The following is a 27,189-nucleotide window of genomic DNA, read 5'->3' on the forward strand; positions in this document are numbered from 1 at the left end:
CTCCGATGCTTGGGTATCATTAAAACCAAATACTCTGACCATCCAAATCTACTATACGACAAATAGTCAATCACACCTTCAGCTTAAACTTTTGCTGCTTCGACCTCTTCTTCTTTTTCCTAAGCGTGAGAATATGCCTTCTCTGCACGAGCCTAATGAGCCAGTTGTAGATCATTTCTCTCATGAGAATTAGTATCGTAGCCACGACAGTTGGAACAGCACAAGCCCAGCTAGATAGAAAGTATCAGTTAGGCCTTTGAATCAATAACAGACCAAGAGGATGGGGGCACACTTACAAATACCAGATACCGTGGTGGATCTCGGGAAATCCCTCCTCGGCAAAGTTCTGCCCAAAAAAACCAGTGATGAATGTCAAGGGCAAGAAAATAATCGTGACTGTGGTGAGCTGTTTCATCGACTCGTTCTGATGGGCTGAAATCGTGTTGAAAATGAGGTTGATTAAGTTATCAGATGACTGTTTGAGCTGTTGGAGAGCCTCGGTGATCATAATACAGTGATCAAGAACGTCACCAAGGTAGGTATGTGTCATAGGAGTCACTATAACACCGGATGTAGGATTCTCAAGTTCCTTCATGGCGCCCTCGTGGGTCATGGAAGTTTTGTGATCGCGAAGGACATTGACCAGGTTGTCGATTGGATTCAGGAAACTGAGCATCTTGTTGATCTCGCTGATGCAAATGTAAAGCTTTTTGCTTTGGCTGATACTCGGAGCAGTAAGAACGTCCAATTCGATGTCGGCGATGATATCCGTATAGATGGCTGTCAGGGGAATGGCGAGATCGATGATAGCATCAATTATGCCTTGACACAACAGAGATGCGTCATTAGACTCACGGAGAATTGTACCCGGGGTGCTGAGACGAGTCACGATGGGCCGCTCGATGTCGCCGGCCGAGGCCTCAAAGAAGGAAATAACAGTGTTGTCTGATGTCAGAAAGATAGAGACCTGCTCTGCTGAAACAGCCATCTGATAAGGCGCAAGGGAGGAGTGGCTCTCCATAAATTCTGTTCGCGCTTCATTCCCAGAAGCATGGTATCGCTGTAGAGTTCGTATCATGCCAGTTTCTTGTAGATCCAATGCTGGTTCCCGAGCCCGTAGATTGCTTTCGAAATTCTTTTCAGGGTCTGCCGCCTTGCGACTTTTCCAGAATTGCCTAAATGATCCTCTCAAGGCGCCCACAGTCTTTGACGAGTAAGTACTACTAGTATCGGTCGAATCGTCTTCGTCGTCAACCAGATGAACCAGTTTTTGTAGCGTCATAACGATAAATGCATGATTTGGATACCAGTCGGCCTTGGTTCGATTTCTTATTTGCATCAAATCCTCCAGAGCCAGCTTATGCAAGCCTTTTTTGCTGCCAATGGCCTGAATGACATCCCAACTGAGCCCGTTGACGTTGATCCATCGACATCTCGCCCATTCCTCCTTGGGTTGGTCCAGAAAGGTGATGAAACTCGCATTATCGAAGTGGCGCTTGACCATATCGTTTTGCGAAAAGTCGATAACGGAGATTTCGCAAGCGGCATGGAGCGCAGGCATAGACGCGTGCCCTCCATCAGGGAGCATGGGATCGTAGCCAGGCTCGGAACCGGGTTGCCATCCTGGGCGATCGCCAAATGTGGTGTCAAACTCATCGTAGTCCTCAACCGTCTTGAATGTCGGAACACGAGTTAGTCGGCGTCGCAATATCGAAGGTGAGAAATTCATCTCGCGATGGACTTCGGTATCGGATCGCACTGGTTGCACAGGCTCGGCCGGGGCTGGAGAGAGGTTCTGGGTGTTAAGAGTGAGGTTATAGCGGACATGTTGCTCGGCCTTTTCTTCGGAAACGGTATTGGAGGATTGGCTTTGACGACTGGGCACTATATCATCCTGCATCGAAGGGTCTTGCTCCGCTGGGAGAGCGAAGTCTCGTGAAATCGACATTGAGGGATTGATCGCTAGATGCGAAATGAAGAGGGGGAAGGGGGTCAAGAAATAGAACTCTATCCTTCAGCCGAGAAAGACTGAGGAAGAAAGAATATTAAGGTACAGAGAAGTTGAAGACGAAAGTTCAGCCATCAGTTTCAGCTGAAGTAAAAAAAATGGTACTTTTGAGCAAAAATAAATCCAAGGGAGCTCGCCACGATGCAGGGGAAGGAAGCCCGTCAGCACCAGCACCGAAAGTGGTTTCTGGACCCAGAGGTAGGTAGATATGGAGAAGGATTAGAATTAGAATTATGTAGTATAGGGGGCTGTTTTGTTGCTGTCGCCGGCAACAAAGATTACCAGGTAGCAAGCTTCATTGGCGCATCGCAACTGAGCCCATTTTGAAGAAGCCGATTATCCGTTCCTAGTGTAAAAGCCGCTTTCGACCAGCATGAGCATGCATTCTCGTGATACGGATATTGTTCTCGGACAAGACACGCGAAAATCCCCACGCCAATCGTCGATGAGCAGTCTCATCTTTTTTTGGCTAAGCTTTCATACTAAGCTTCGTTATCCACATTTATTCCCGCCTCGGCACAACGAACTTAGCTCACCCGACTCTACACAGAGACAATACATTTGGTGGGTACCAGAAAAGAACCTCTTCTGCTACCCTGAGCCTACCTGTTATTTCCATAGATATAATGGTAGCTTATTGAATAGTAAATCAGCGCACAACAAGCAGATTGTCTTATGTAAAGAAGATAATGCTAACATTTCGAAGAAATATGCACAATGAATTGATACTTTTCGGGTAATAATTAATTGCTTTAACATTCCAAGGTGAAACTATGAGATGGACTGGTTTGCAGTTCTGCACGCAGTCTCAACTTGATGAACGATCCACACTACCATCATTGATACAATGGTAAATCTATTGCTCGCATCCAAAAGACATAAATGTTTAATTTATAAACATATAATTGAGAAAGGCTGCCATGTGATGTTTTGTGAAAAAGCCAAGTGCTTACATAAGGCTTGTTGGATAGGTAGAATACAAGCTTGGGCCCCTGTAGCCTACAGGCAGCAACCACTACTGCCCCATTTGAAGCTCCTGCCCAGAGCATGTTCACGACTTTCATCTCACCACACTCAAGGTTTGATTGAACTTAAAATGAAGCATATCCTGACTTGAGAGTGGTACACATGAATTCTCATGCACACGCTCCTCCTGTTGTTTTTCTTTTTAAAGTCACAGACTCGCTACGCCCGACCTCGACTTTAGTGCATTGCCTAGCTGGCTGGTGTTCTGTTTTACAACAGAAAGCAAACAAAGCACCATGTCGCAAACCGGTGACGCAAAACATGAAGATGAAATCCAATATGGCTCCATGGGAGTAACCCGTGAAGAGTTGGAGGAAAAGTCTGTATTCGTCAAGTGGCCTCCCAAATATGAAACTAATATATATCATCATCAAGGTATCCAAACCGCCCAAGGAACCACTCAAAGACACTCGTATTTTCCGAGCTCTTTCGAGAAGTCTTCAACCCGCTCAATGAAAACAAAAAGCAAAATGCCGCGGGCTCAGGTTCCAAAAAGGCATTTCGTGGTGTGAACAAGCTCTCTCCCCACGAACAGCGCCGACACATCGTTGACCGTTTCATTACTCGATGGCGCAAAGAAGTTGGTCCTGATTTCTACCCTGCCTTGCGCTTAATCCTCCCAGATAAGGATCGCGACCGTGGAGTTTATGGTCTCAAAGAGAACACTATCGGAAAACTACTCGTCAAGCTCATGAAGATTGATAAAAACTCTGAAGATGGTTACAACCTTTTGCACTGGAAGTTGCCCGGCCAGACAATGGCATCTCGACTGGCTGGCGATTTTGCTGGACGTTGTTTCGAGGTTATCTCAAAACGACCAATGCGAACTCAGGTCGGCAACATGACGATTGCCGAGGTGAACGAGCAGCTGGATAAGCTTGCTGCTTCCACCGGAGAAATGGAAAATCTACGTGTGTTTGAGACTTTCTACCATCGCATGAATTCCGAAGAGCTTATGTGGCTCATTCGAATCGTCCTCAAGCAAATGAAAGTCGGCGCCACAGAAAAGACTTTCTTAGATCTTTGGCACCCTGATGGTGATGCTTTGTTCAACGTATCGTCGAGCTTGAGGCGTGTATGTTGGGAACTCTGGAACCCAGAGATTCGTCTTGAACAGGATGAGACAGGCGTTGCTCTGATGCAATGTTTCCAACCCCAGCTTGCTCAATTCCAGATGCCTGCGTCTTTCCAAAAGATGATCGAACTACTTCGACCGACCGAGGACGACCCTGAGTTCTGGATAGAGGAGAAACTCGACGGTGAGCGTATGCAAGTGCATATGGTCCAAGACAGGAGTCACCCAGGTGGTAGGAGGTTTTGTTTCTGGTCACGAAAGGCTAAAGACTACACGTATCTTTACGGCGACGGTCTTCAAGACGAAAACTCAAGTCTTACCAGACATCTCAAAAATGCATTTGCATCAGGCGTGAAGAACCTGATTTTGGATGGTGAGATGATCACTTGGGATATGGGTGTCGACAAGATAGTGCCTTTTGGCACCCTCAAAACAGCCGCAATTTCCGAGCAGCAAAACAAGTCGGATACAGACTCAGCCGGTCATCGTCCTTTATTTCGAGTCTTTGACATACTCTATCTGAACAACAAGCCTCTAACACAGTACACCTTGAGGGACCGACATCGAGCCCTGGAAAAGGCCATAAAACCCGTACATCGTCGACTCGAAATCCACAGCTACACTAGCGCAACGAGTGCCGATGCTATCGAACCTCTTCTTCGTGAAGTTGTTGCCAATGCTTCCGAGGGCCTTGTTTTGAAGAACCCACGGTCCATGTACCGCCTCAATAGTCGAAACGATGACTGGCTTAAAGTAAAGCCTGAATACATGTCCGAGTTTGGAGAGTCTCTGGATTGTGTCATTATCGGTGGCTACTACGGCACAGGAAAACGGGGTGGCGCTCTATCAAGTTTCATGTGTGGGCTACGTGTCACGCAGAACCATATACAAGCTGGCGCGAATCCTGAAAAGTGCTTCAGTTTCTTCAAAGTCGGTGGCGGCTTTCGCGCAGAGGACTATGCGGAGATCCGACATCGAACAGAGGGCAAATGGATCGAATGGGATCAACGAAACCCACCGTCAGAGTATATCGAGCTGGGAGGAGGAGAGGCCAGGCAATTTGAGCGTCCAGATGTTTGGATTCGACCTAAAGATTCCGTTGTGGTTTCGGTCAAAGCCGCCAGTGTTGGACCTTCGGAACAATTCGCTCAGGGGTTCACTCTACGATTCCCCCGGTTCAGACGTCTTCGATTGGACCGAACTTGGAATACTGCTCTCTCCCTTGAGGAATTCCAAGAGTTGAAACAGCGTGTCGACGAAGAATCGAAGGAGAAGGCGATGACGGTTGAGGACAGGAAGCGACGCAACCCCAAACGAGTCAAGAGAGAACTCACCATTGCTGGAGAGGACACAACAGTTGCCGAGTTCATGGGAGAGACGTCAAAACTTTTTGAAGGCCTGGAATTTTGTGTTCTTTCTGAAGCACTCAAACCATACAAAAAGAGCAAAACTCAGCTTGAGACCATCATCAAGGAGAATGGCGGCGTCATCTCTCAACGAGCGGCACCTGGTACGAATATGGTTCTTATCGGCGACAAAAAGGTTGTGAAGGTGGCAAGTCTTATAAAAGGAGGAGATGTAGACATCGTCCGCCCTAGATGGCTTAGAGATTGCCTCGAGCAGGACTTGGGCGCGTTTCTTTTGCCATTCGAGGATGCGCATTTATTCCACGCAACCGATGCGTTGAGAATGGCGGCTAGCCAAAACACAGATCAATTCGGCGACAGTTATGCACGCGATCTCTCAATCGAAGAGCTTAAACAAGTCATGGACGATATGCCCAAAATAGAAGACGGCATAGCATTCGACAAAGATGAATTCCTGCAGCAGCTCGAGGAACGTGGCAAAGACCTAGGGTCCTTGAGGAGCTTTACCTTTCGACGTTGTGTGGTGCTACTACATGCCGTGGAAGCTGGCGATAAAAGGATCTCGAGACTGAGGAATCTCGTCAGGTTTGGCGGAGGAAGTGTCACGGATGACGCAAACGACTTATCCGTGACTCATATGGTGATACAAGGTGACGACCCAATGCAATTGGGTGAGGCAGCTGATATGATACGCAAGGAGTTGAGCTCAAGGCCTGTACAGCCAAGAGTGGTGACAGGGGCCTGGATCGATGAGTGCTGGAAAGAGAGCACACTGCTTGACGAAGAGCAATTCGTGATCCCTTAAATAGTGATGGGTATATAACAAATGTATTCTACCTAGCCTTTAAGAAGTTTTTATGCAATGGGAATCAACGCCATTTAAATAGAAGTCGTTGACGCTTCTTACTTACCAATGGTCAAGAATAGCCTGTCACCAACATCTCCAAGGCCGGGCTTCAACATACCATCGCTGGTTAACTCGTTGTCCACTTCCGCAATCCAAACTTCGCATCCCTCAGGCCACTCAGCAGCAACTCGCTGAACACCCTCATTGGCTCCAATGACAGAGAGGACAAGGATCCGTTCAGCGCCCCATTCACGGAGTGTCTGGATGGCTGCAGCGCAAGTCCCACCAGTTGCAATAACAGGGTCGACCAAGATGGCGAGACTGCTGGCTTTTGCGGCGGAAGATTGCTGAGGAAGGTTGTTGTAGTACTCGACTGGGTCGAGAGTTGAAGGCTCACGATACATGCCCAAGTGGTGAACTGGGACTGCTACAGGGAGCATGGTTTGCACGGCTGAAAAGGGTCAATTTAAAGCTCTGGTGGTCTTGGAATGAACATACCCTCAACCATGCCAAGACCTGAGCGCAGAATTGGTACTAGACACATGGTGCTTGGCTGGACGGTTGTAGACTTGAATTGGAAGCCCAAAGGTGTCTCATCCTTGTAACTGTTAACAGAGCTCGGTGTGTATCGACTCATCATATTTCATACCTGAGACCCTTCTGTAGCTTGCAGAGATGAAGCGAAGGCTTCGCAAGAGACAATCAGAGAAACCTCATGAATCAAAGACTTGACCTCTCTAGGGTTGATGGACTTTGAGCGAAGCTGGCTCAGCTTGGCCTTGAGACAGGGGTGCTGAGAGACATGGACGTTGGACGGTAGAGAAGACATTGTATGTATCTTGACTTATTTGTTCACAATGACAAGTGTAAGAAGTCTACGAGGAAACGATTAAGCACCGGAATAGATAGATGCTGGGACGAAGCCAAGGAGAGGAAGAAGGAGAAGAAGGACAGAATGTAATGGGAGAGAAAGGAGAAAGGAGGGGGTTTTGTATCTGAGAAGAGTGCCTGGGTTTAGAGAGAGACACGTCAAGCAAACAGCACGGTGCAATACAATACCTCTTTATCAGCATATCTTGTACTACCGTACATGGACTATAGTACAGTACCTACCTAGGTAGATAGAACCTGGGCTTACCTTGAAGTGATGGATCCAATCGACGGTCTAAGCGGGAGAGATCACAAGGACGGCGGGGTAGAGCTTAGCTGGTAGTGCCTACAGAGGAGAGACAGCGGGCGGATGCGCGGAGGAGGGCGGGGTGCGATAAGATAAGCGGTGAGCTCCGTTTCGTTTGGCTTTCGTTTGTTAGGTAGGTATCGTTACAGGGCTGTTATCGAAACGCGGTGAGACTCAACAAATAATTATATGGTCCAGTACCTTTAGAATCCCTCGAGTCGACAATGACCCTTGTTTAGGCATCAATTGAATACAATTGGACCAGACAGAAACCGTCATATTGTGTCCTCCCCATCCGTATCACTTGACAAACACTTGTGGCTTGTTATCTCCTTCTTATAGACCCTTGCTTTCTCCTCCACTACCTATTAACCTCAATAGAAACGCCTCCACTTGATTACTATGTAAATACAAAGACACGCCCATTCATCTCTAGTGGCAGACCCTTCGAGACGTTACTTTCCTCATAATATGCCGTCATATCCGCTAGATCTAGCCACAAACCATAACTTTGACAGTCAGCCATTAGTAGTTAATATCAACGAACATTCCAACCTCCTCTTCAACACCATGACTCTTGACCACCACCACTCATGCTATCATAGCGCGCATAGATCCTTGACTTGAAGTGCTTACCTGAATCCAAACGACATGACAAGCAACTTCTCCGAGCAGAAACGACTTTCAAGTGCTGGGGTTTATAATACACCAGAAGAGCATGGTAGCACTGGCGAGAACACAGAGCCGCACCTTAATGACACTGTTGCGGATCACTCGACTCGATCGACATTGCAGGCAAAGCGATGCGACTCAGGCGCCTACGATGCCCCGCAAGACTATAGCGACTTGAACGAGACCGCCTCAGTTCCAGCGCTTGATGCGCTGTCGCCGAGGTCGGCACAGGGTCAGTCAACAAGGCGAAGCAACGTAACCCGCCACGGAGATACAACCGAAGGACCAGAGCCTCCAACACGAGGGACGGAGAAGAACACATCGAAGCTCCTCACCGGGCTGTACACGCACTCGTACCTTGTGCTTTTCGCAATTTTCGGAACATTAGCGCGCTTGGGTTTGACAGCGTTGACGCGTTATAGCGGTACTCCTGTGATTTTCAACACAATATGGGCAAACTTTACTGGAAGTCTGGTCATGGGGTTTCTTGCAGAGGACCGAAAGCTTTTTCGCAACGAGTGGGGAATCCCAAAGTATGATGATGCCATTAATCGTGCCGCAGAGAAACGCAGCGAAGGCGAGGACGGTTCTGGTTCGAGTCGGCGAAAGGAGGTAGATCTCGAGGTAGCGAAGCGAGCGCACTTGGCCACCAAAAAGACGATCCCGCTGTACATCGGACTTGCGACGGGCTTTTGCGGAAGCTTCACGACGTTCTCGAGTTTTATCAAAGATGTTTTCTTGGCGCTGTCCAACGAATTGGTGACGCCTGGAAGGCCAGGCTCACCTACAAGTCGCAGCGGGGGATATTCTTTCATGGCTATGTTGGCTGTCATCATCACAACGGTTGCGCTATCACTGTCCGGATTGATTGTGGGAGGTCACTTGGCCGTCGGCCTTGAGCGCGTAACGCCTTCGATACCATTTTCGCTGAGTCGACGCGTGCTTGATCCGTTGAGTGTACTCCTTGGCTGGGGCTGCTGGCTCGGCGCTGTCCTGCTCGCCATCTTCCCGCCTCATGAAGCCTGGAGAGGTCAAGCCGTCTTCTCACTGGTATTTGCACCCTTGGGCTGTCTCCTACGTTTTTATTTATCCCTTCACCTCAACGGAAAGATGGCGACATTCCCTGTGGGAACCTTCTCTGCCAATGTGCTGGGAACAGTGTTGCTGGGAATGGCGTGGGATCTTGCACACGTGCCCCTTGGTGGAGTTATCGGTTGCCAGGTGCTGCAGGGCATTGAAGATGGGTTTTGCGGGTGTTTGACCACCATTTCTACTTGGGTGGCTGAACTGGCCGGTCTACGAAGGCGAAGTTCTTGGATCTACGGGACGACAAGTGTCGTTGTCTCTCTGGTGACGATGATTGCTATCATGGGAGGACTGCGATGGAGTGATGGATACAGCAAACTCTCTTGCAAAACTTAGTCAAGTCAGGAGCCACTTGAATAAGTTACTTTCCCAGGCTGAAGGTATATTGTTCAAGGCGACTTCCTCATGAACTCTCTTTTCAAGCTCTGTAATAATCCTCCCGCTGCACTTGGCATAAGCTCTTTTCTTCCCCCGTTGCGTGAACACAGGCTCCCAAACGCTCCTCGATTGTACTGGACGCCATCAATCCTTTATTTTGCCAACAAATCAAGGACAACCAACAGAAAAATACTAACCCGAAATAAGCACACAAGGCAACGTCGAGAACGTCGAAAATGGGGTTGTTTAAACCGAGGACCAACACATCTGCTGCTGACCAGAAGACGACCATTGAGGAGACCCTGGACGATAAAATCCCCGACCCTAATACCAACGAAACCAGCGGCCAGGAAGTCAAACCCAACAGAAAGGAGAGGCGTAAGTTACGGAGCATACTGCGTAGTCGTCAACATGCCTCTTCTAAGACCAACGGTAAACGTAATGATGTTGACCTTCCCGCACACATAATTGTTCCTGCACCACCAAGCACACTGGATTGGGTCACAGACTGGGATATACTCAAAACTCCTTTGATTCCACGCCAAGGCGACGTAGATACTCAGAGTATTTGTGGCTACGGAGGGATTTAGCAGAAATAATGTTTCGCACAAGGAGGCACACAGGTTCGGAGCCTTGTCGCAGCAACATTCGGGTACCCGTACGTCAAGATATTTTCGAACGGTACTCGACGGATATTCTTAGTTTGCTCACCTCAGCCGTATCCTTGTCTTCGATCCTTTTACTTTGCGGCTTTGTCTCAAGGCGAACCAACGAGAACAGCTTAAACCCCTGCTAAGGAGATTCAGCCCTATTCGGCCTAACGCAGCTGCAGCTCAGCCCAGCGCCACTCGTTTGACTACCGCACCAACAACCAATTGTTGCCCGGAGATCTGAGTTAGACTGCCTAGGAGCTAGGACTAAGGACTGTCAGCAAAGCACGGCCAAACCCGCCCATCCGCAATGCATGTTTATGTTTGCGGCTATGCTATGTTTATGTCCTACGTTAGGTAGGCATGGCTGGCAGCTAGGAATCCTGAGGCTGGGTCATCCTTGATATTGATGGCTGCCTCTGACTGTTTCTTCCCCTCTTTCTGAGCGGTGAATTCCTCTACTTTCATGTTCTTCCTCTCATATCTTGAAAAATGATCCTCATCTTCTTGTAGGGGAAGTGTCACAAGATCACTGTCACTACAATGTATTCAAATCAGGCTGGCGTGGATGCTCGCTACGAGCCTCAAGCAACAGACGATGCCTTGTGGGAGACCAATTCGGAGAAACTTCCCACCAACCGAAAGAAGACTTTTTATCGACCGACTGCTTTGAGATGGTACTTTATACTCGGACAGATCGTGTTCCTTCTGGGTGTCATGGGCCTTGTTATCTGGGCGTTGATAGAGATGCCCAACTCTGACGGGACTGCAAAGATTATCCACAAGCGGTTTTCCAACGACAACCCCAACTACAATCCCAACTTCCCAAGAGGAGATGCTTCAAACGACTTGCCCATGACCCCAGTGATAAAGGAAACACGACTAGCGACTACAGTCATCGTTAGCGACATCTCTACTGTAGTCACAGTGCCTGGAACCACTGGCAAATATACCGAAATGGTCACAACAACAGAGTACACCACACGCTGGGGCTATACAACGACTGTCAAAGATGGGTCAACGTTTACTAGTGTGGATGTAACTGTCATACCAACAAAGGTCATTACAGAAGTCGTGACCACCGCACCAGCAGAAATGACAGAGTCGGTTATTACAAGTGTCAGCGTTGGCTACTCTACAATATACCCCTCTGGGCCTGACGCTACCGGCCCTGACACTTTGACATATTCAGAAGCAATTACCATTACTCAGGCGTATTCATTGCCTGGAGCGGTAACCACATACACCTCAACCTTGGAAGCAGACAGAACAGAAACGATTTGGACCACAATTGTCGAAGACGGAGAAACAAAAACCATATCTCACATCATCACTGAGGAGGCACCTACTGTATATAAGAGTGTGGGAGAAACGACTGCCTCGGCAAGCACTTATGTCTCATACGGTCGAATAACGATCACATCTGTTTATACCGACACGAACCAAAAGCCCATACCGAGACCTAAGCCCACAGAGAAGGCAAAACCTACCGTTATCGATGTTGTTACTGTTGACCCTGATCGCACTATTAAGCAGGTTGAAAAGCTGGATCCTGCAACTTACGTGACCAAGGTCGAGGAAGTCGAAACAGTGAATGTGGTTATTTCCGATGGGGTCGAGACATTCGTGAGCGAGTTCGAAGCTGTCGAAACTACAGTCGATGTCGTTGAAACTGGTGCAGATGGCCTACTTACAACTCACAAAATCGTATCTACAAAGGCTGCTTCCTCGGCAATAATTACCAGGCTTGCCGCGCCTACCACTGTTGTGTCAACAAAGTCTACCGAGAAGCTCAAGACCATAACATCGGACCGCACAGATTCCTCGACTTGGATCTCGACTGTCAAGGGCGCTACAAGAACATACGAGAAAACCACGACGATCGCCCCCACCGCCACCGACGACGCATCTGAATCTGAAGAAACTGGCGGAGTAGTCAAGACAGTTATCACAGTATTCGAACTTGATGCTGCAAAGTACTTCCTGGGCAAATTCCTTCCTCCTATGCTGGCAGTCATGCTATCAATTCCCGCCCGAGTCATCGATTACAATGCACAGCTGTTTCAGCCGTTTCACGCTATGAACCAAGAATATGGCGCCAGAGGGCCGGAGTCGATGAACCTCCATTTTGGTGGTTTGGGCAGTATCATAGAGCCTTTCAATGTCCTGCTTGAGGGCCATCCAGTTCCATTCATCACAATGATCATTGCCTGGTTTTCTGCCTTGTTGGCACCAATCGCCGTCGAAGCTATCGGTTTCAAGATGCATGGCCAGTGTAAGATTAACGCCTTTGAAGGTTGTGCTCCGGCACTTGGTGTCTCTCCGCTGTCTTCGCGCATCCTTCTGGCCCTTCTGGGATTGATCATATTGCTACTCTGCGCACTGATGTTCTCCCTACGAGACTTTCACACAGGTTTATACTCAAACCCATGGAGCGTCGCAGGTATTGCATCTCTGGCTGCCAATAGAGACATCAGACCCCGCCAGGATTCCGAGCGTAAGATCGAAGAGGAAATGGCTGAGAAACGATACGGGTTTGGTTTCTTTGAGAACCACGCCGGGAAAACCGAGTATGGTATCGTACTCTATGATGATGCTGGAGAGAACCTACAACATGAGCCGCTGTCGTCAGAGCCTGGTTCTGTTGACACAGAGGTTGTGAGCGCCGGTAGAAGGAATCCGTTCGCTCTTCTCGGTCTTGCCTGGCGACTGGCATTTCTGCTGTTTCTTCTTGGTCTGATGGTCTTTCTTCTCTACTACCATCTGACGCTCGACAAATCATCCTCGTTTAAGAATTTCATGAACAGCCAGACCTTTGGTGTTCGATTCTTGTTTGCTACTTTTGGTGTCATCATATCATTCAGTTGGACAGCTTTCTTCATTAGTGAGTTTTGTCGTCCCTGTCATCTTGGAGCATCGCTAACATCACCCAGCCATTACTATGGTCGTTCCATACCAAGTCATGTCGCATGGTCCTCAGTCCGCTTCGAACTCGGTGCTGCTTACCCGTCCAACAAACCCCTTTTCCGGTTTTTGGTCTGCCGTCAAGCACCGCCAAATCTTCCCTGGACTCGTGGCAGTCATGGCAATCTTTTCGGAATTCATGCCTATTCTTTTGGCCAACATCCCCTATTCTTTGTCGCAGGTGCGAATTTCCCATGACATCTGCGCACGTATATCTGTTGGAATCTTGGCTTTGATGGCTCTCACAATCATCATCAGCTTCCTCATCCGCTGGCCCGACATGCCGGTTGATCCACGCTCTATTGCTGGGGCGATGTACTACGTCAGTGAGAGCAACATGGTGGACCATTTCAGTGGCATGGCAGCAATGGATGGTGATGAGAGAAAGCAGCGTATTAAGGAGTTGGGTGGAACATATGTGTATGGGGAGTTGACAACGAGGTCAGGTGAGAGGAGACCTGCTGTGGAGTGGGATGACCATACGCTGGGCGTTGGCCCTGTGGTTCAGCAGCAGAGGAAGGACAACGTCTATGTGAGGCACGAGAATATTGATACAGGCTATTACGGACATCAACCATGATTTATGAAGGCGTTATGAATTTGGGAGGGAAAAAATACCTGGCTCTAAGGATAGGATAATGTTACAACTTGGATGACACTGGGACTGGGGTTAGGCAATCCTTGGTTTTTTTTTGGGGGTTTTTTTTTATAGTTGCAAAAATCTTGATTCTTCTTGCCTAATGAATGGATGAGATGATTTAGTTTTTCTAAGCTATATTTAACGTGTTTTTGGTCTGTTTATCATTTATCGTTTGGGTAACCGCAGTCTCTGCCTTGAGACATCCACGGAAGTGACCCCACAGGTAGCAGAAAAATGAGCTGATTTTGTCTTTACTCTTCTTGCAGCTCTGGGTAGTATCGGTAGATGCCATCCGAGTAGGCGTAACGCCTATTGCTCTCAAGATATTTGCTGATGTTGGGTCTCTCCTTGACAGCTTCGTACACTTTGAAAACGCCATCGTAGTCACCAGATTTTTCCAATTTCTCGACAGACTTGGGGAAAGAAAACTTGGTACCATCTACAGCCTGCAGAGAGATTAGTAAAGTTACAGTGTAGCGTCAACTGTGTCAAAATACTCACCTGGAACAATACGAGGTCTGCGTAAGTGAGACTATCACCGTACAACCATGGCCCTTCTCCACTAGTCTTGGCATCTAGCAGTCGCTGCATGTACTTGAAGTACTTGGGCAGACGATCTTTGATAAATGAGCTAGATCTTTTCTTGGCTTCCTCCTTTTGTTCGTCATAGTACTGGCTGATGGCGATGGGATGGTGAGTATCGTGGAGTTCATTTACAAGACCATCCATGATAGTCAACGCAATCTGGTTGAGGTGGTACAACCCATTACCCTCTTTAGGCGCCAACCCGAGCTTGGGTGCAACGTAGAGAAGGACGTTGGTGGTTTGAGAGATGAGTAGATCACCGTGCTTGAGTGCTGGCGGAGCTAGAGCCGGCGGGTTATGATCATCGCCGATGTTGTCGGTGGCAGTGAGTTTCTTGATAGCTTCAAAGCCCTTTTCTGTATCTTGTGCAACATCTGAGTAGGGAACACCGGCTTCTTCAAAGGCGAGGCGGATGAATTCGCCGCGGCCGGGGATACCGGGCCAGTAGATGAGCTCGTAAGGAGCTTCATCATCAGTCTTGACGCGTTTCGGATCAGGCTGAGACATTGTGGGTGTTGTTGGAATTGTTTTAGGTTAACGAGGGAAGAATGAAAAGTGACGATTCATTGAGGGGCTTCTTAATGGATATGATATAAAGTCACTTCACCTCACATCATTCTGATGCGGAGGAGTGGGGTCAATCCTTCCTTCCCAAGCCGCCTCTTACCTCAACGTTATTGACTTGTTCATGACGATCCAAGATATTGGCCTCTTCAATTGCCTATGGACGATTTTGCATGACTTCGGTTCATTCTGCATTCCCAGCCCCTGAGTCCCTATTTTCCATTTCAGTCAAAGCATGCTGCTCTATGTTGTTGGTTACTAACTACTAAAGACTGCCTCGGAATTTAGAACCGGGCGGCACGGGACGGGGTGGAGACATGCCGGAAAGGTACATACCTACATGTATACACATTTTGGAAACCACGTTTGGTTAACGTACTGCACATATACAGATGACAAAAGGCTCTGGTCATATGTAAATTAGGTTGTTCCGAGATTGACTGCTGGCATCACAGGAGATGAAATCCATAAGTTGGCCTATCGCATCTTGGATGAGTTCTCGGACCATCATTTCTCGTTTCTTAAAACCCCGAGTTCAATGTTTCCGTATTTGTTCTTCATTGCAGCAATCATTATCATATCATGGATACGTCCTATCTACGAGGCTGATAGATAGAACCAGGATCACAGAGCTGAATCCTTTCGTTGGAGGTCTCAACCATGTTATCTGATTGGGCCGCATCCCCAGACACGGTAATCGGCAAGCCAACATCACAGATATCGCAAGTTCCTTCGTGTGAAAGTAGATAGTAAACCTCTTTGGGACAAAGCTGCATAGTTCTTTGCCTAGGAATCACTCCTTCTCGGCGGCGTACTCGGGTTTTTTCTTTAGTGACAACATTCCGCAGTCAGACAGAAGCGGTGACAGTGTTGCATTTTGTTTCTTTTTCTTGAGCAATAGATGATGGTATACTCTAAACTCAAGAACTTGTAATTCGAAACAGTCGGCGAATTCTTTCGGTATTCAGGGGTCTTTCACGACTTGAAAAATCCACAGGTGCTGGGTCAACGGCGCTTGCTGTGTGGATAGTCTACATAGTTTGTACGGTTTATTCGTGCCGAAATTGATGAGGATCCAAGTAGCGGATCACCACTCACTTTGCCGGCACTCTTCCAGATGGAGCATTCCCCGGTATTTGGCGATGATGGTACATATCTAACTACACTAGCTGTGCGCTGTGACGGAAACTTGTTCATGGGATTGGGAGCTGAGTTGATAGTTAGCATCAGTGCTTCGAAGCAATGCCGGTATATCCGCTTTAGGTATGTACGTTTTATATTGAGATCAGCCGCAACGTGCTAGACCGGAAGATCTCTTCTAGTACGCACTTAGGCATTGACTTACATGTCTGAATTTGGATCTTCAATTTTCGGGTTGTGGGCAAATGATTAGAATGTCACTTTCCTACGGTAGGGTTGGTAGGTTGTTGTTTTAGGTCAGGTGTAAGACGTTTTTATTGAAACTCTATCTCGAGATTTGATGCATTTTCGGAATCAGCTTCTATATTAAGTTAGAGCGATAATCGTTTGAGATGAATTACGAAACGATGTCATCCCGAAATGTCAATCACAAACATTCAGACTTGGCTATGTTTGATATCTTGCTTATTAGCAGACACACTATCAGGCTGTCGCCTGACACTATCGATAGAATGTAATGATGTTTACGAAATCTTTGTATATACGAAATGCAGGGAACTTCCATTTCGGTCTGTATATCCAAGATGAAGGTGGTCGAGGTCAACTGGTTATTGGTTCACCATCGGTTTTGTAACGGTTTAGGTCCGAGCGAATTATTAGACAGTCGCTAATGTCTTCTATCACGTTTTTTTCTTCTTACCCCTGACAGATGCACCCTTGGCGGCGGGCAAAGTGCTGTAAGTTGGGTACTGTTGTACGTACTGAAAATGTCATGCAGTGGCGTCAACCTCACCCTGTAACCTCCCTCTTTGTATGCGCCCACCTGCCTATTGTGTATATTCATACTGTAAGAGTAAAATCCATGGCGTTGAATAGTTTTCAGGATGAGGTTTTTTCAGGTGAACATGTGAAGATGAGATGAAATGAATGAAGAAAAAAGGATTGGGAAATAGAGATAGGAAGAGGGGTACTGATCAACAGTTTAGATCAACACAAAACCATCCAAGAAAAGACAAGAATTTTTCCCATGTTAATTAATAGCTCTGTTAAGATGTGACAGCTGTCAAGTCGACATCCAATAATGTCTCTTTTCTATTTCTGTCGGTCCGTTTTTACTAAACAGCTTTTGCGAGATGACAGTCGTTTCTGGTCTCTTGTTGGTTACAGGCCCCGGCTCTGAGCCACGAGCATCCGCCTTTGATCGATCAATGATAATCGAAGTACCCTAGGGCTGCAACCTCGGCTCCTCTGCGGGGCCCAGCAGGCTAACTTGGCCTCTAGCATATCGTTAAAGCTCCGCCCGGAAGCTAGACCTCGTCAGTAAAGTACGTCCGGTAGAGTCATCACGTCCTTGTCCATGTCAGAAATCGGTGGGTTTGCCCCCCCCCCCCGACAAGGCACTCTCCCGTACTCCCGGGCCCCCAATCAATCCTCGCCTGCAACTGCTAGAAGAAAATCCCTTTCGTTCTAGACTAGGGGGTACCCTTGTACCACATACGATGGGCGGCCTTCCTCAACCTTTCAGCGCTTCCACATCCCCGTGTAAGCCATCACCCAGGAACCCGCCGTCACGCGATGTGGTAATAATGCAACTTAGACTAAGTAGCAGGGTTCTGATACGGCTAAATTCTTTTCAATCTTTAACTTGCCTCTTACGGCTTCATTTGCGTGGAGGCGGGTCAAGGCTTGAAGCCAACCACGGGGAGACCAAGAGAGAACCACTCTTTTCATGCAATGCAGACAAGAGATACATACATACTTATAATGATGATCCTCCTGTTTCTCGCCCACCTCTGCTTGCGGGTTCCTCTCTCTGTTTCTTGATCTTTGACAGTTGAGTTACCTCAGCCATATACAGCAGCAGCAGCAGCAGCAGTAGTAGTAAGTAAACGTCACTACCTGCTGAACAAACGACATTATGCGAAATCCACCTCCAGAGGTCATGGCTACATGGCCAACGCCAAATCATGTCGACCCAGAGCATCGTGGGCCTGCACTGCTCATAGTAGAGATCAGCATCATGTCCGTAGCCATCCTCACCCTCATGGCCCGTCTCTACGTCCGAATATTCAAAGTCAACAAACATGGCCTTGACGACTGGCTCATGCTGGCCGCCATGGTAAGGAATCTCCTACCTCGGCTTCATATGCAAATGCCGATCACAATGCTGACAGACTCTAGATTTTTGGCATTGGGGTCACTGTCTGCGTGATTCTCGCAGCCCAGCTGTACGGCTGGAACATCCACGTTTGGGACCTCACAAAGGAGCAGGCCGAAACAGGACGAAAGGTCTCGCTTGCTGCCCAGACACTATTCTTGTTCTCGTCAGGATTGGCAAAGAACTCGATTCTTGTTTCGTATCTGCGCATTGCCCCTGCTCACTCATGGCTTCGACGTTTGACCTATGCCTCAATTGTTATTGTCACTTCACTTATCTTTGCATTTCTCATCGTGCTTTGGACACAATGCACGTAAGTTGACATACAAGCACATTCGTATAGCCTCTAGACTCTTGTACTAATCTAATATAGACCTACCTCTGCCTACTGGGCGTTGACAGGAGGTGATAGTTGCCACCCAGAAGGCCCCGGTGTGCTGTAAGTACAACAGTGGTATTTCTCTCGGACTTGACTAATCTTATTCAAACATAGGAGCCAAGCAATCACCACAGTTCTGACCGATCTTCTCGTCTGCGCTCTGCCCTTGCAAACACTCTTTCAGCTTAAACTCCCTTTATCACAACGCATCGCTCTCATCGTCGTCTTCTCGCTAGGTCTGGTAGTTGTCTTTGCAGCCTCCATGCGCGCCTACTACACTCATTGGGTCACCGACGAGACGTACGATGTTACTTGGGAGGGGTTTCACCTTTGGATCTGGACCGCTGTGGAAGCGAATCTGGGAGTTATCTGTGGAAGCGTTCCGGCCCTCCGACCCCTGTTCAGAAACATGTTTCGATCAAAGTCCAGCAGTTACTACAACAACACCCAGTCGAACGTTTATCCCCCTGGCACCGCCCCTGGAGTTGTTACCGTTATCACCAGCCCTAAGAAGAATTCTCGGAATTGGAGCAATAGTCTGCAAAGGGGATCGAAAGGAGTGAGGTTGGAAGATGATGACATTGATGTTGAGGGAGGCTATAACAATGCGGCACGACAGAAGAGCACGGATAGCGGACTGTCGTCCCTCGAGATGGACACATGGCCTCAAAGACCACAGCCTAAGTCTTGGCCTTTGAACTGACGAGGCAATGAATTTTGGCATGGGTTGGCGTTAATGGTACTCGGGCGAGAGTTGATCACGGTTTCGAAAAAGAACATTACGAGTTACGGTCTCTATAAAAAGAGAAGAAAGTTGCATAGAACAACGCTTTATTAGCATGATAATGACATGATACTGAATAACTCAACCACTCTATTTTTCGTATTGTAACAGAAATTATTTACTATGCAAATGACCTATGTATGTCCTGATATGAAAGTCGTCCAACATGGCTTGTTTAGAGGACCAGTCATTTTACTCATGAATGTTATGAGACATTGGAAAGTGACAGATCGGGATACAAACTCAAATATGATAGCGCTGTGGCCAATCTTTTGGAGTTGACATGTTTGTGCTGCGTGATTCCTTCGAGGTGGACCATTCAGCCGGGACACGCTAGGACGAAGGAAGGATGAGGTTCCCGCTCTGCCGCATCCATCGTTGTTAATCATCCGGGCGCTACTATATCAGCCAGCGCCTCTTTAGTCTTGTTCGAGAGGATTGTCATTTAAATATTGCGGCGAACCAAAAGGCGTGTCGTGTTTTGGTCGTAGAAGATAACACCAGTGATAAATGTCTGGATCATTCGGCGATAGTTTTGGGGTGAGAATTTTGGAAAGTACTTGAACATCGAACGGTAGATCATCAAGGTTGAACCGGTATTCAGAGAAGCTTAACGACACCCAAATACCACCATCTGCAAGACAATTTCTGACACCAGCAACCATGCGGCGCAGCGCGGTTACGCCGCCGCATGAGATGGCGTCGACGGTACTTTTATCAACGACAAGATCAAACTTTTCGCTCAGGTCCAGCTGAGTAGCGTCTTGAACATCGTAACGCATTTGGACATCCCCAAAAGCCTTCTTTTCTAGATCGCGACCTCGATCAATGGCGAGCGGCTCGTAGTCGACGTTTAAAACATGACGGAAGCCTCGGGCGCGAAAGTGATTTTGAAGGTCACTTGTACCGAAGCCGATGTGGAGGATACGGGCCGTGTCTGGATCAAGCCGGTCAAGAGCAGGCTCGATTATTGAAGTGAACTCGTCTGATGGGAGGAGCCATTCAAAGGCCTCTTCGGACGCGAAGCGCTTGTGCCAATAACTCTGCTTTTCGAAATCAGCTGCCATGACGGTATCAAGAGCGCTGTGTGTCGTATGGAAGGTTGGCGAGGAAGGGATGGGTGGGATCTGTGGTGCGGAAGCCATCGTCCTTTAATACGGCGTGTTCCTGTTTTTTTAGTGTCTGCTACAGTACTGTATCATGGCATGAGAACGCGATTTTTTGCGCAAATCCTGGTTGTTGGTTCGGTATCTGGGCCCACAGAACTGGGATAGTTGTCGATGATGGATGGGGCGGTCTGAAGGAGGATTCTGTGGTTTCATCATGTTTCTTTATTGCTGCGATAAGTGTAGACGAGATGTAAGTTGTGAAGCAGTGGGCAGACAGACGCCAGCGCGTTCAGCGCTTGCCATGATAACCATTATTGACCATGATAGAGCATCTTTAGAAGAAGAACGGGTTGAATAGCAAGGCCATTTCGAATAAACGGGCACTCGCACGGACAGTTCACCAAAGGGAGTGTTGTGTAAAAGAGCGCAGGTTGTTTGTGTGTGACAAGATCAACCACGAATAAACAACTTGATGTGATAGAATGTGCCTGATGCTCAGGAACATTATCACCAGATTGAGCGACATATTGTTAGCTTTGAAGGGTCCAGACTTATATCGCTAGTGGGAATAAAAGGCAGAGCAACTGCCGGTATTTGTTCGAAATTATTCCAATCAATAACAAGGTTTTTATATGTCGGCTTTAATCAATTTTGATCATCCTCTTTTGAGCCAAAGCTGGTGAGCGTTGCCCGAAGAAAGGAATGACGTAGGCGCTAAGTTTTAATTGTGATTTACAGGGGAAAGCGGCCCCAGTTAGAGGGTAACAGAAAGCCCGACTGCTGAGTCATGGTCGATAGAAATATCTCGGCTAGATACGCTTTCTATTGAGAGAGGGCTGCTCCATTTAATATGTCACCCAATGGACCTCAATAAATTCTTTTGGTCTTACCAACCCCGTCTCTATTAATATCACCCAATAAAGTCTTACCCAGCCACATTCTATAGCGAGGCGCTGGTCGTTGTTTCAGCTCCGCCTCGGAATGCCGCGTCAACTTCCAGGAATTGGACTTGAGCCAAGACAATTCTAGAGGAGGCTGCTTACGAGGCGTCTAAAATGCCAATGCCGATGCAAAGTTGGGCAATGGAGGATCAAGTTTTTCAAATAAACAAATACCAAGATTCATACTTTTCAACCCAACGCCCTCGTTCTCTCGTCTTTTTCGCATAATCGTACCTCAAGTCACTTCTTTCCTTTGTTGGCTTGGTAACCCTGATAAACAGTCACTTCTACAGCACCCATTTAGGCTCTGAACGACAAACCAAATTCGAGACAAGTTCAGCAGCAGAACAACACATCATGGCGCCTGCTCTGCACTCGGATACGTATGGTGTCGATATTTTAACAAGGCGAGATCTCCAGAATCCAAACCATACACAGCAAGTCACTTTGGGTATCATTGGTGTCTATGTTGTTGTTATTGCTATCCTATGGAACGTTCCTTATGTCCGCATGGTCCTCTGGCCATTCAAGGTATGCCAGACGAAGAACAGCATAAAATAAATCATCAAGTGCTGACAGTTGCAGATGTTGGTCATCGCCTTTCACGAATTTGGTCACGCCATCACCGTTCTTCTGACTGGAGGCCGCGTCAAGTCTATCAGTCTTGATCCCAACGAAGGCGGCGTAACTCACCATATTGGTGGCGCAAACGCTATTGTTCTACCGGCTGGCTATCTAGGCTCCTCCATTATCGGTGCCCTGCTCATCTTTTGCGGCTTCAACATCGTTGCCAGCAAAGTAGCCAGTATTATTCTTGGCGTATGCTTCCTCCTGACTCTTTGGTGGGGAAAGCGTGATTGGCTCACTATCCTCACCGTTCTCTTGGCTGTTGGACTCCTCGTCGCTTGTTGGTTCATCAAACACGCCGAAGCACTGCGTTTTGTCGTTCTCTTCATTGGCGTTATGTCTTCTCTCTACAGTATTTGGGACATTTGCGATGACCTTATCTTTCGGAAAGTTAATGAGTCTGACGCCAGTGTGTTTGCAAAGCGATATGGTGGCTCCTCTCAGTGCTGGGGTGTCATCTGGTCTATTATCTCGGTTCTTTTCATGGCTGCCAGTATTGTCGCTGGGTTGGCAGTATTTACACAGTCATTTGAGCAACAAGAGAAGGACTCACAAAAGTTCATTCCTACTTAGGTTGATCATTCTCATTTAGGAGGATGACGGGGCTATTTTGTTTGTTGATTTCGTATACCCATCAAAGCGCGTGGAACAGGCAGGAGATTTGACGTTTGTGCATATTAATGATAACGCCCCGTCATGATACTGGGAGCGGTTAAGAGGATAGTGTGTTTGTGTTTGACAGGTCGTCAGCGGACTGTCTATATTTGATATTCTACGAAGATGGTATCCTAGAAGGGATTACAAGGTTGACTACTAAGCTCGAAAGCAATACAAAACGACCCAAAATGGAAAAGAAATGACCAAACAGTGAGCCACATGAGGACAACCGGACTGCGTTTGCAGACAGCCGGGCCTTTCGTCCCTAACCTGGGTCAAACAAACGTCTTGTACTACCAATGTAACAAGTTCCAAGTCAAATACTAGCCTTCTGAAACAAAAAATGACAAAAATAATGACAAACACGATAGAAAACCACCACTTCTCGTAGTATAAGAACAAACATGATAGGACATGGAAATTGTCATCATCCTTCCTATTCCACTCAAGATCAGCTTCGCCGTCTGATACTCCTGATCTTATCTCACCTTCAATTAGACAACATGGCTCACATCAAAACCTGTGGTTCGGTGTCAATTGGTCGCCCAAACCCACAAGATGACTTCAGACACGAACCTGCAGTCATAAGTCTTGCTGGAGAGCATTACTTCTTCAGTGGTCCCAAAAGAAGCTATGGGTAAGTATACAACCGTGAACACCTGGACTCCGGGCTGATCTTTGTCTATTAGACGGGTACACGAGAACGCCTCCGAGCCCACGACCATCGATTATGATCATGAATATGGAGGGAGAAGCTCTGAGTACCTTATTCTCGGCCCAAACAAGCGATTCTTTCGATGCTCTCGTTCTTGGACAGGAAGAATTGCCGCTCGGAGTAAGATTTCCAGCGCATCTATGCTCTCAAAATACTGATAGAGGTAATAGACACTGGTGACTTCGAGGACTACGAAGAAATTGGCGACCTCTTCCATATCCATGATGTCGAACGCCCACCATTCCTCTATCTTGGTCCCGACAAGACCTTCTACACTCGCGTAGCAGACGGCACTGAGAAGTGGAATCTGTCTCCTGAGATCGTCCGTAACGGTCTTCAGGTCACTCCTCAAGCGACAGTATCTGGAGTGAAGAGCCTGTGGCTCGGTGTCGGCGGAGCATGGGTTGCCCAATACGGAGATGATCGCTTCCGTTTTGACCTTAAGGGCCAGTATGCGAGCCTTGAAGCCACATTACGAAGAAAGCAGGAAGAAGAAGTCGTCATCGCCGCATTGGCTTTGAATGTCACTGACGGAAGCTCATATGCGTGTGTATTTGAAGACGGCACTCTAATCTACGAGGCTGGGCCAGCCGCTTTTGATGGCAAAGAGTTTGAACGTTGGTGCGAGAATAACTTCGACTTTCCTCAGAAGGTCAATTACTATTAATGCTTTGGAGATTGGTCATAGTTGCGAATAGCTGGGTGGAAGGAGGAGGCGATGAAGTTATCCTAGATTTCCTCCATGTCGCATTATCGAGGTGCTCATCCACAGTAACATCGACGTATGGCGCAGGGAGTATAGCGATCTATGGATATTCCAATGGATCGATACAACTATGGAGTTTATGCTGTCAGCAATAAAGTATTTCGCTATCACTTAGATTTCGTCAAGTACTAAGCAAATATAGCTAAGCGTACAAACTCAGGATAAGAGTAGAAATCGATTCATTGGGATTGATGATATCACTTTCCTCAGCGCTACTGTCTTACCACAGGCTAAGATTACGCCCAGACAACATGCAGTAAGCTGATGGGCATGACAAGACAAACATTGTGACCAGTATATAATAAGATCACTTCGAATCGGTATAAACGTTGAGATATTCACTCCTATCACAAATCAAATTCAGAACAATGGCCTCTACAAAGACTCTATTCCAACTCACCTCCCAGCCAACATGGTTTGAGAACATCGCTATAAAGTCCGACGGAACTATTGTGACAACTCGCCTCGATGTTCCTGAAGTCTGGGCTGTTGATCCAAAGACATCCTCTGGGTTCCAAGTTTTGCGTGTCCCTTTCCCTGACGAGATCCCCAATCAAGCACTCACTGGCATCTGCTCCCTCAAACCTGATGTCTTCGCAATCGGCGCGGGCTCCTTCGACTTGCCTGGGGGTGCGACATCTAAGCCTGGGTCGTGGAGTGTCTGGCTCGCAGACCTCACGGCGCAACAGCCCAAGGTGACAGAGGTTACAGATATGCCTGCAATCGGCATGATCAACGGCATCGCGGCATGGGATGAGAATACTGTCCTAGTCACAGACTGTCTCAACGGAAAAGTATACAAACTTGACGTTAAAACGAGGTCATACAGTGTCACATTGGAAGACGAGACCATGACAATCCCAGCCGACGCTCCCTTCCAAGCTGGTATCAACGGGATCAAGGTTCATCGAACTTCAGAGCAAACTTACATCTATTACACAACCACAACCCGTTTTTCCGTGTATCGTGTACCTATTACACATCAACTGCAGGCCGCAGGTCCAGTGGAAACACTGACATCAGGGGTCGTTGGCGACGACTTTGCCGTGACCCACGACGGGACTATTTACTTGTGCACCAACATATCCAACACAGTTGTACAGATCCCGGCGGCTGGTGGAGCGGCAGTGAAAGTAGCCGGCGATGAAAAAACCCTGGTACTTGCGGGCTCAACAGCGTGTGTGTTGAGTGAGGACGAAAAGGTGCTGTATGTTGCTACGTCGGGAGCCAATGCGATGCCCGTGGATGGGGAGACAGAGCCTGCAAAGATCGTACAGGTCAACCTGTACTAGTATCCAGTCTGGGTATAGTTTTTTGCAAGTTGACAATAAGGCCAAGATATTGGTGTGCCTCTGGATAAAAGTTCTCATCTGAGTAATCGTAGCCCTTGAAGTTGAGCCAATCTATCTTGTTCCCATGCCTAACGGCGAAAATGCCCCAACGCCAGGTTCTTCCCATTATCAAATCGACAAAGTCTTGTTTCCGTAATGTAAACATTAATGGCCAGAGTCTCTTGGTGCCTTTTATGTCCATGGATGACATCACCATCGTCCACGACGTCCACGGCCTCCAAATCCGCCTCGGCCACCACCACCTCCTCCGGACATATTTTGATCGTATCCAAAACCGCCTTGGTTGCCACCAAAACCGCCACCAAAATTGCCCCCTTGGCCGCCCTGTGCACCCTGACCACCAGCTCCTCCAGCGTTTTGCATACCGGAGAACATGGCGTTCATTTGACTGGGGTCCATTTGGCTCGGATCCATGCCCGAGGCCATCATCTGCTGCATCATTGCTTGCATCTCAGGAGGCATACCATCCATGCCGCCAGACATGCCCGCTTGTTGGCCTCCCGAGTTACCACCGCCTGGCATACCCATGCCGCCCATCATCATCATGTTGAAGTCTTCCATCATCTTCTTGTTGTTTTGTGCAAAGACATCGGCTCCGAACTCGCCTCTGACAGTCTCTTGCTTCGAGGCGTATAGTGCCCATGTGAATTCGTCGAAGCCGTAATTGAAGTAGTCACTGATGTCGGTACCGGGTTTCCGCCATGGTTTGTCACTATCTGGAAGGTCTTGATATGGTCGTGTTAGTCTCCGATCGCAAATGCTCGGTCAAGCTCTACTGACCTTCGTCAATGTTGACTTGAGTGATAGGCTTCCCTGTACCAGGATGAATCGGGTTCACGTTCACGTCGATCGTCGATTTCGAGGCCGCAGCCGATGTTTTGTCGGCGCTTGGTGCAGCAACGTTGAGTGAGGCCCGCGATTCTGATTCCTTCTTCACTGGCGCTGGCTGTGTAGACATATCATTCGAAGCGGTTCTTTGGGGAATGTTTCGGATATCGCTATATTTGGATTGCCTGATGGAGAAAAGACTTATTAGCACTCTCTGAGTCGTCGGCGCATTCAGGAATCGCGTACTGTGGGGGAGCTGGTTTCGTGCCGTCTTTGCGCTCTGTGATAATATCGATATCCTGTAATTTGATGTGAGTTGGTACTATCGAGGTGTGTCGCGGACTTCTTACAGAGTCATCGTCGTCGTCATCATCCTCGTCCATAGCCGCGCCCTCATCCTCTTCTTCGCCTTCCTCTAAGTCGTCTGCTTTGGGCTTGCTATCCTCGACCGGTGCGCTCTCGAGCTTAGGCTCTTCGGGCTGGTAGAGATCATCATCCTCGTCGATATCCATGTTGGCGGTTGTGATGAATACTAATTGGGTCGTGTGGAGTTCGAATTGGGCTTGAAATTGGGAATATTAAAAATGGATGTGTATGTACAAAGACGTCAAGCTCAAGCTCGTAACAATACAATAGCTAATTCGGCGCCGACATTTCTCCGGACAGCTGATGTACGGAGTACTCTGTACTGTAG

General features: G+C 47.8%; 13 protein-coding genes across 13 annotated transcripts; 8 read left to right on the forward strand and 5 right to left on the reverse strand.

The window, feature by feature from the left end:
* Nucleotides 1–70: 70 nt before the first annotated feature.
* On the reverse strand, nucleotides 71–1,948 carry FPOAC1_006601 (uncharacterized protein; the record flags this gene model as incomplete). Its single annotated transcript, XM_044851077.1, has 2 exons — nucleotides 71–230; nucleotides 297–1,948. 2 exons carry the CDS (start codon nucleotides 1,946–1,948, stop codon nucleotides 71–73), a joined length of 1,812 nt encoding a protein of 603 aa, XP_044709789.1.
* A 1,322-nt stretch (nucleotides 1,949–3,270) lies between these two features.
* FPOAC1_006602 (uncharacterized protein) lies at nucleotides 3,271–6,281 on the forward strand (the record flags this gene model as incomplete). The annotated part of the gene is made up of 2 exons (XM_044851078.1): nucleotides 3,271–3,353; nucleotides 3,410–6,281. 2 exons carry the CDS (start codon nucleotides 3,271–3,273, stop codon nucleotides 6,279–6,281), a joined length of 2,955 nt encoding a protein of 984 aa, XP_044709790.1.
* A 98-nt stretch (nucleotides 6,282–6,379) lies between these two features.
* Nucleotides 6,380–7,152, reverse strand: FPOAC1_006603 (uncharacterized protein; the record flags this gene model as incomplete). The annotated part of the gene is made up of 3 exons (XM_044851079.1): nucleotides 6,380–6,774; nucleotides 6,822–6,921; nucleotides 6,973–7,152. The coding sequence occupies 3 exons, from the start codon at nucleotides 7,150–7,152 to the stop codon at nucleotides 6,380–6,382; spliced, it is 675 nt and encodes a 224-aa protein (XP_044709791.1).
* Nucleotides 7,153–8,151: 999 nt separating this feature from the next.
* On the forward strand, nucleotides 8,152–9,594 carry FPOAC1_006604 (uncharacterized protein; the record flags this gene model as incomplete). Its single annotated transcript, XM_044851080.1, has 1 exon — nucleotides 8,152–9,594. One exon carries the CDS (start codon nucleotides 8,152–8,154, stop codon nucleotides 9,592–9,594), a length of 1,443 nt encoding a protein of 480 aa, XP_044709792.1.
* Nucleotides 9,595–9,872: 278 nt separating this feature from the next.
* FPOAC1_006605 (uncharacterized protein) lies at nucleotides 9,873–10,226 on the forward strand (the record flags this gene model as incomplete). Its single annotated transcript, XM_044851081.1, has 1 exon — nucleotides 9,873–10,226. The coding sequence occupies one exon, from the start codon at nucleotides 9,873–9,875 to the stop codon at nucleotides 10,224–10,226; it is 354 nt and encodes a 117-aa protein (XP_044709793.1).
* Nucleotides 10,227–10,829: 603 nt separating this feature from the next.
* On the forward strand, nucleotides 10,830–13,830 carry FPOAC1_006606 (uncharacterized protein; the record flags this gene model as incomplete). Its single annotated transcript, XM_044851082.1, has 2 exons — nucleotides 10,830–13,170; nucleotides 13,220–13,830. 2 exons carry the CDS (start codon nucleotides 10,830–10,832, stop codon nucleotides 13,828–13,830), a joined length of 2,952 nt encoding a protein of 983 aa, XP_044709794.1.
* A 311-nt stretch (nucleotides 13,831–14,141) lies between these two features.
* On the reverse strand, nucleotides 14,142–14,982 carry FPOAC1_006607 (uncharacterized protein; the record flags this gene model as incomplete). Its single annotated transcript, XM_044851083.1, has 2 exons — nucleotides 14,142–14,336; nucleotides 14,392–14,982. The coding sequence occupies 2 exons, from the start codon at nucleotides 14,980–14,982 to the stop codon at nucleotides 14,142–14,144; spliced, it is 786 nt and encodes a 261-aa protein (XP_044709795.1).
* A 3,115-nt stretch (nucleotides 14,983–18,097) lies between these two features.
* Nucleotides 18,098–19,419, forward strand: FPOAC1_006608 (uncharacterized protein; the record flags this gene model as incomplete). Its single annotated transcript, XM_044851084.1, has 4 exons — nucleotides 18,098–18,298; nucleotides 18,361–18,650; nucleotides 18,711–18,776; nucleotides 18,831–19,419. The coding sequence occupies 4 exons, from the start codon at nucleotides 18,098–18,100 to the stop codon at nucleotides 19,417–19,419; spliced, it is 1,146 nt and encodes a 381-aa protein (XP_044709796.1).
* Nucleotides 19,420–19,919: 500 nt separating this feature from the next.
* Nucleotides 19,920–20,645, reverse strand: FPOAC1_006609 (uncharacterized protein; the record flags this gene model as incomplete). The annotated part of the gene is made up of 1 exon (XM_044851085.1): nucleotides 19,920–20,645. The coding sequence occupies one exon, from the start codon at nucleotides 20,643–20,645 to the stop codon at nucleotides 19,920–19,922; it is 726 nt and encodes a 241-aa protein (XP_044709797.1).
* Nucleotides 20,646–21,907: 1,262 nt separating this feature from the next.
* FPOAC1_006610 (uncharacterized protein) lies at nucleotides 21,908–22,750 on the forward strand (the record flags this gene model as incomplete). Its single annotated transcript, XM_044851086.1, has 2 exons — nucleotides 21,908–22,081; nucleotides 22,136–22,750. The coding sequence occupies 2 exons, from the start codon at nucleotides 21,908–21,910 to the stop codon at nucleotides 22,748–22,750; spliced, it is 789 nt and encodes a 262-aa protein (XP_044709798.1).
* Nucleotides 22,751–23,337: 587 nt separating this feature from the next.
* Nucleotides 23,338–24,216, forward strand: FPOAC1_006611 (uncharacterized protein; the record flags this gene model as incomplete). The annotated part of the gene is made up of 3 exons (XM_044851087.1): nucleotides 23,338–23,471; nucleotides 23,524–23,669; nucleotides 23,720–24,216. 3 exons carry the CDS (start codon nucleotides 23,338–23,340, stop codon nucleotides 24,214–24,216), a joined length of 777 nt encoding a protein of 258 aa, XP_044709799.1.
* Nucleotides 24,217–24,683: 467 nt separating this feature from the next.
* Nucleotides 24,684–25,607, forward strand: FPOAC1_006612 (uncharacterized protein; the record flags this gene model as incomplete). Its single annotated transcript, XM_044851088.1, has 1 exon — nucleotides 24,684–25,607. The coding sequence occupies one exon, from the start codon at nucleotides 24,684–24,686 to the stop codon at nucleotides 25,605–25,607; it is 924 nt and encodes a 307-aa protein (XP_044709800.1).
* Nucleotides 25,608–25,856: 249 nt separating this feature from the next.
* FIP1 (cleavage polyadenylation factor subunit fip1) lies at nucleotides 25,857–27,007 on the reverse strand (the record flags this gene model as incomplete). Its single annotated transcript, XM_044851089.1, has 4 exons — nucleotides 25,857–26,383; nucleotides 26,448–26,680; nucleotides 26,742–26,794; nucleotides 26,846–27,007. 4 exons carry the CDS (start codon nucleotides 27,005–27,007, stop codon nucleotides 25,857–25,859), a joined length of 975 nt encoding a protein of 324 aa, XP_044709801.1.
* Nucleotides 27,008–27,189: the final 182 nt, after the last annotated feature.

The sequence above is a fragment of the Fusarium poae genome, chromosome 2, assembly GCF_019609905.1.
Source record: "Fusarium poae strain DAOMC 252244 chromosome 2, whole genome shotgun sequence".
Taxonomy (NCBI): Eukaryota; Fungi; Ascomycota; class Sordariomycetes; order Hypocreales; family Nectriaceae; genus Fusarium; species Fusarium poae.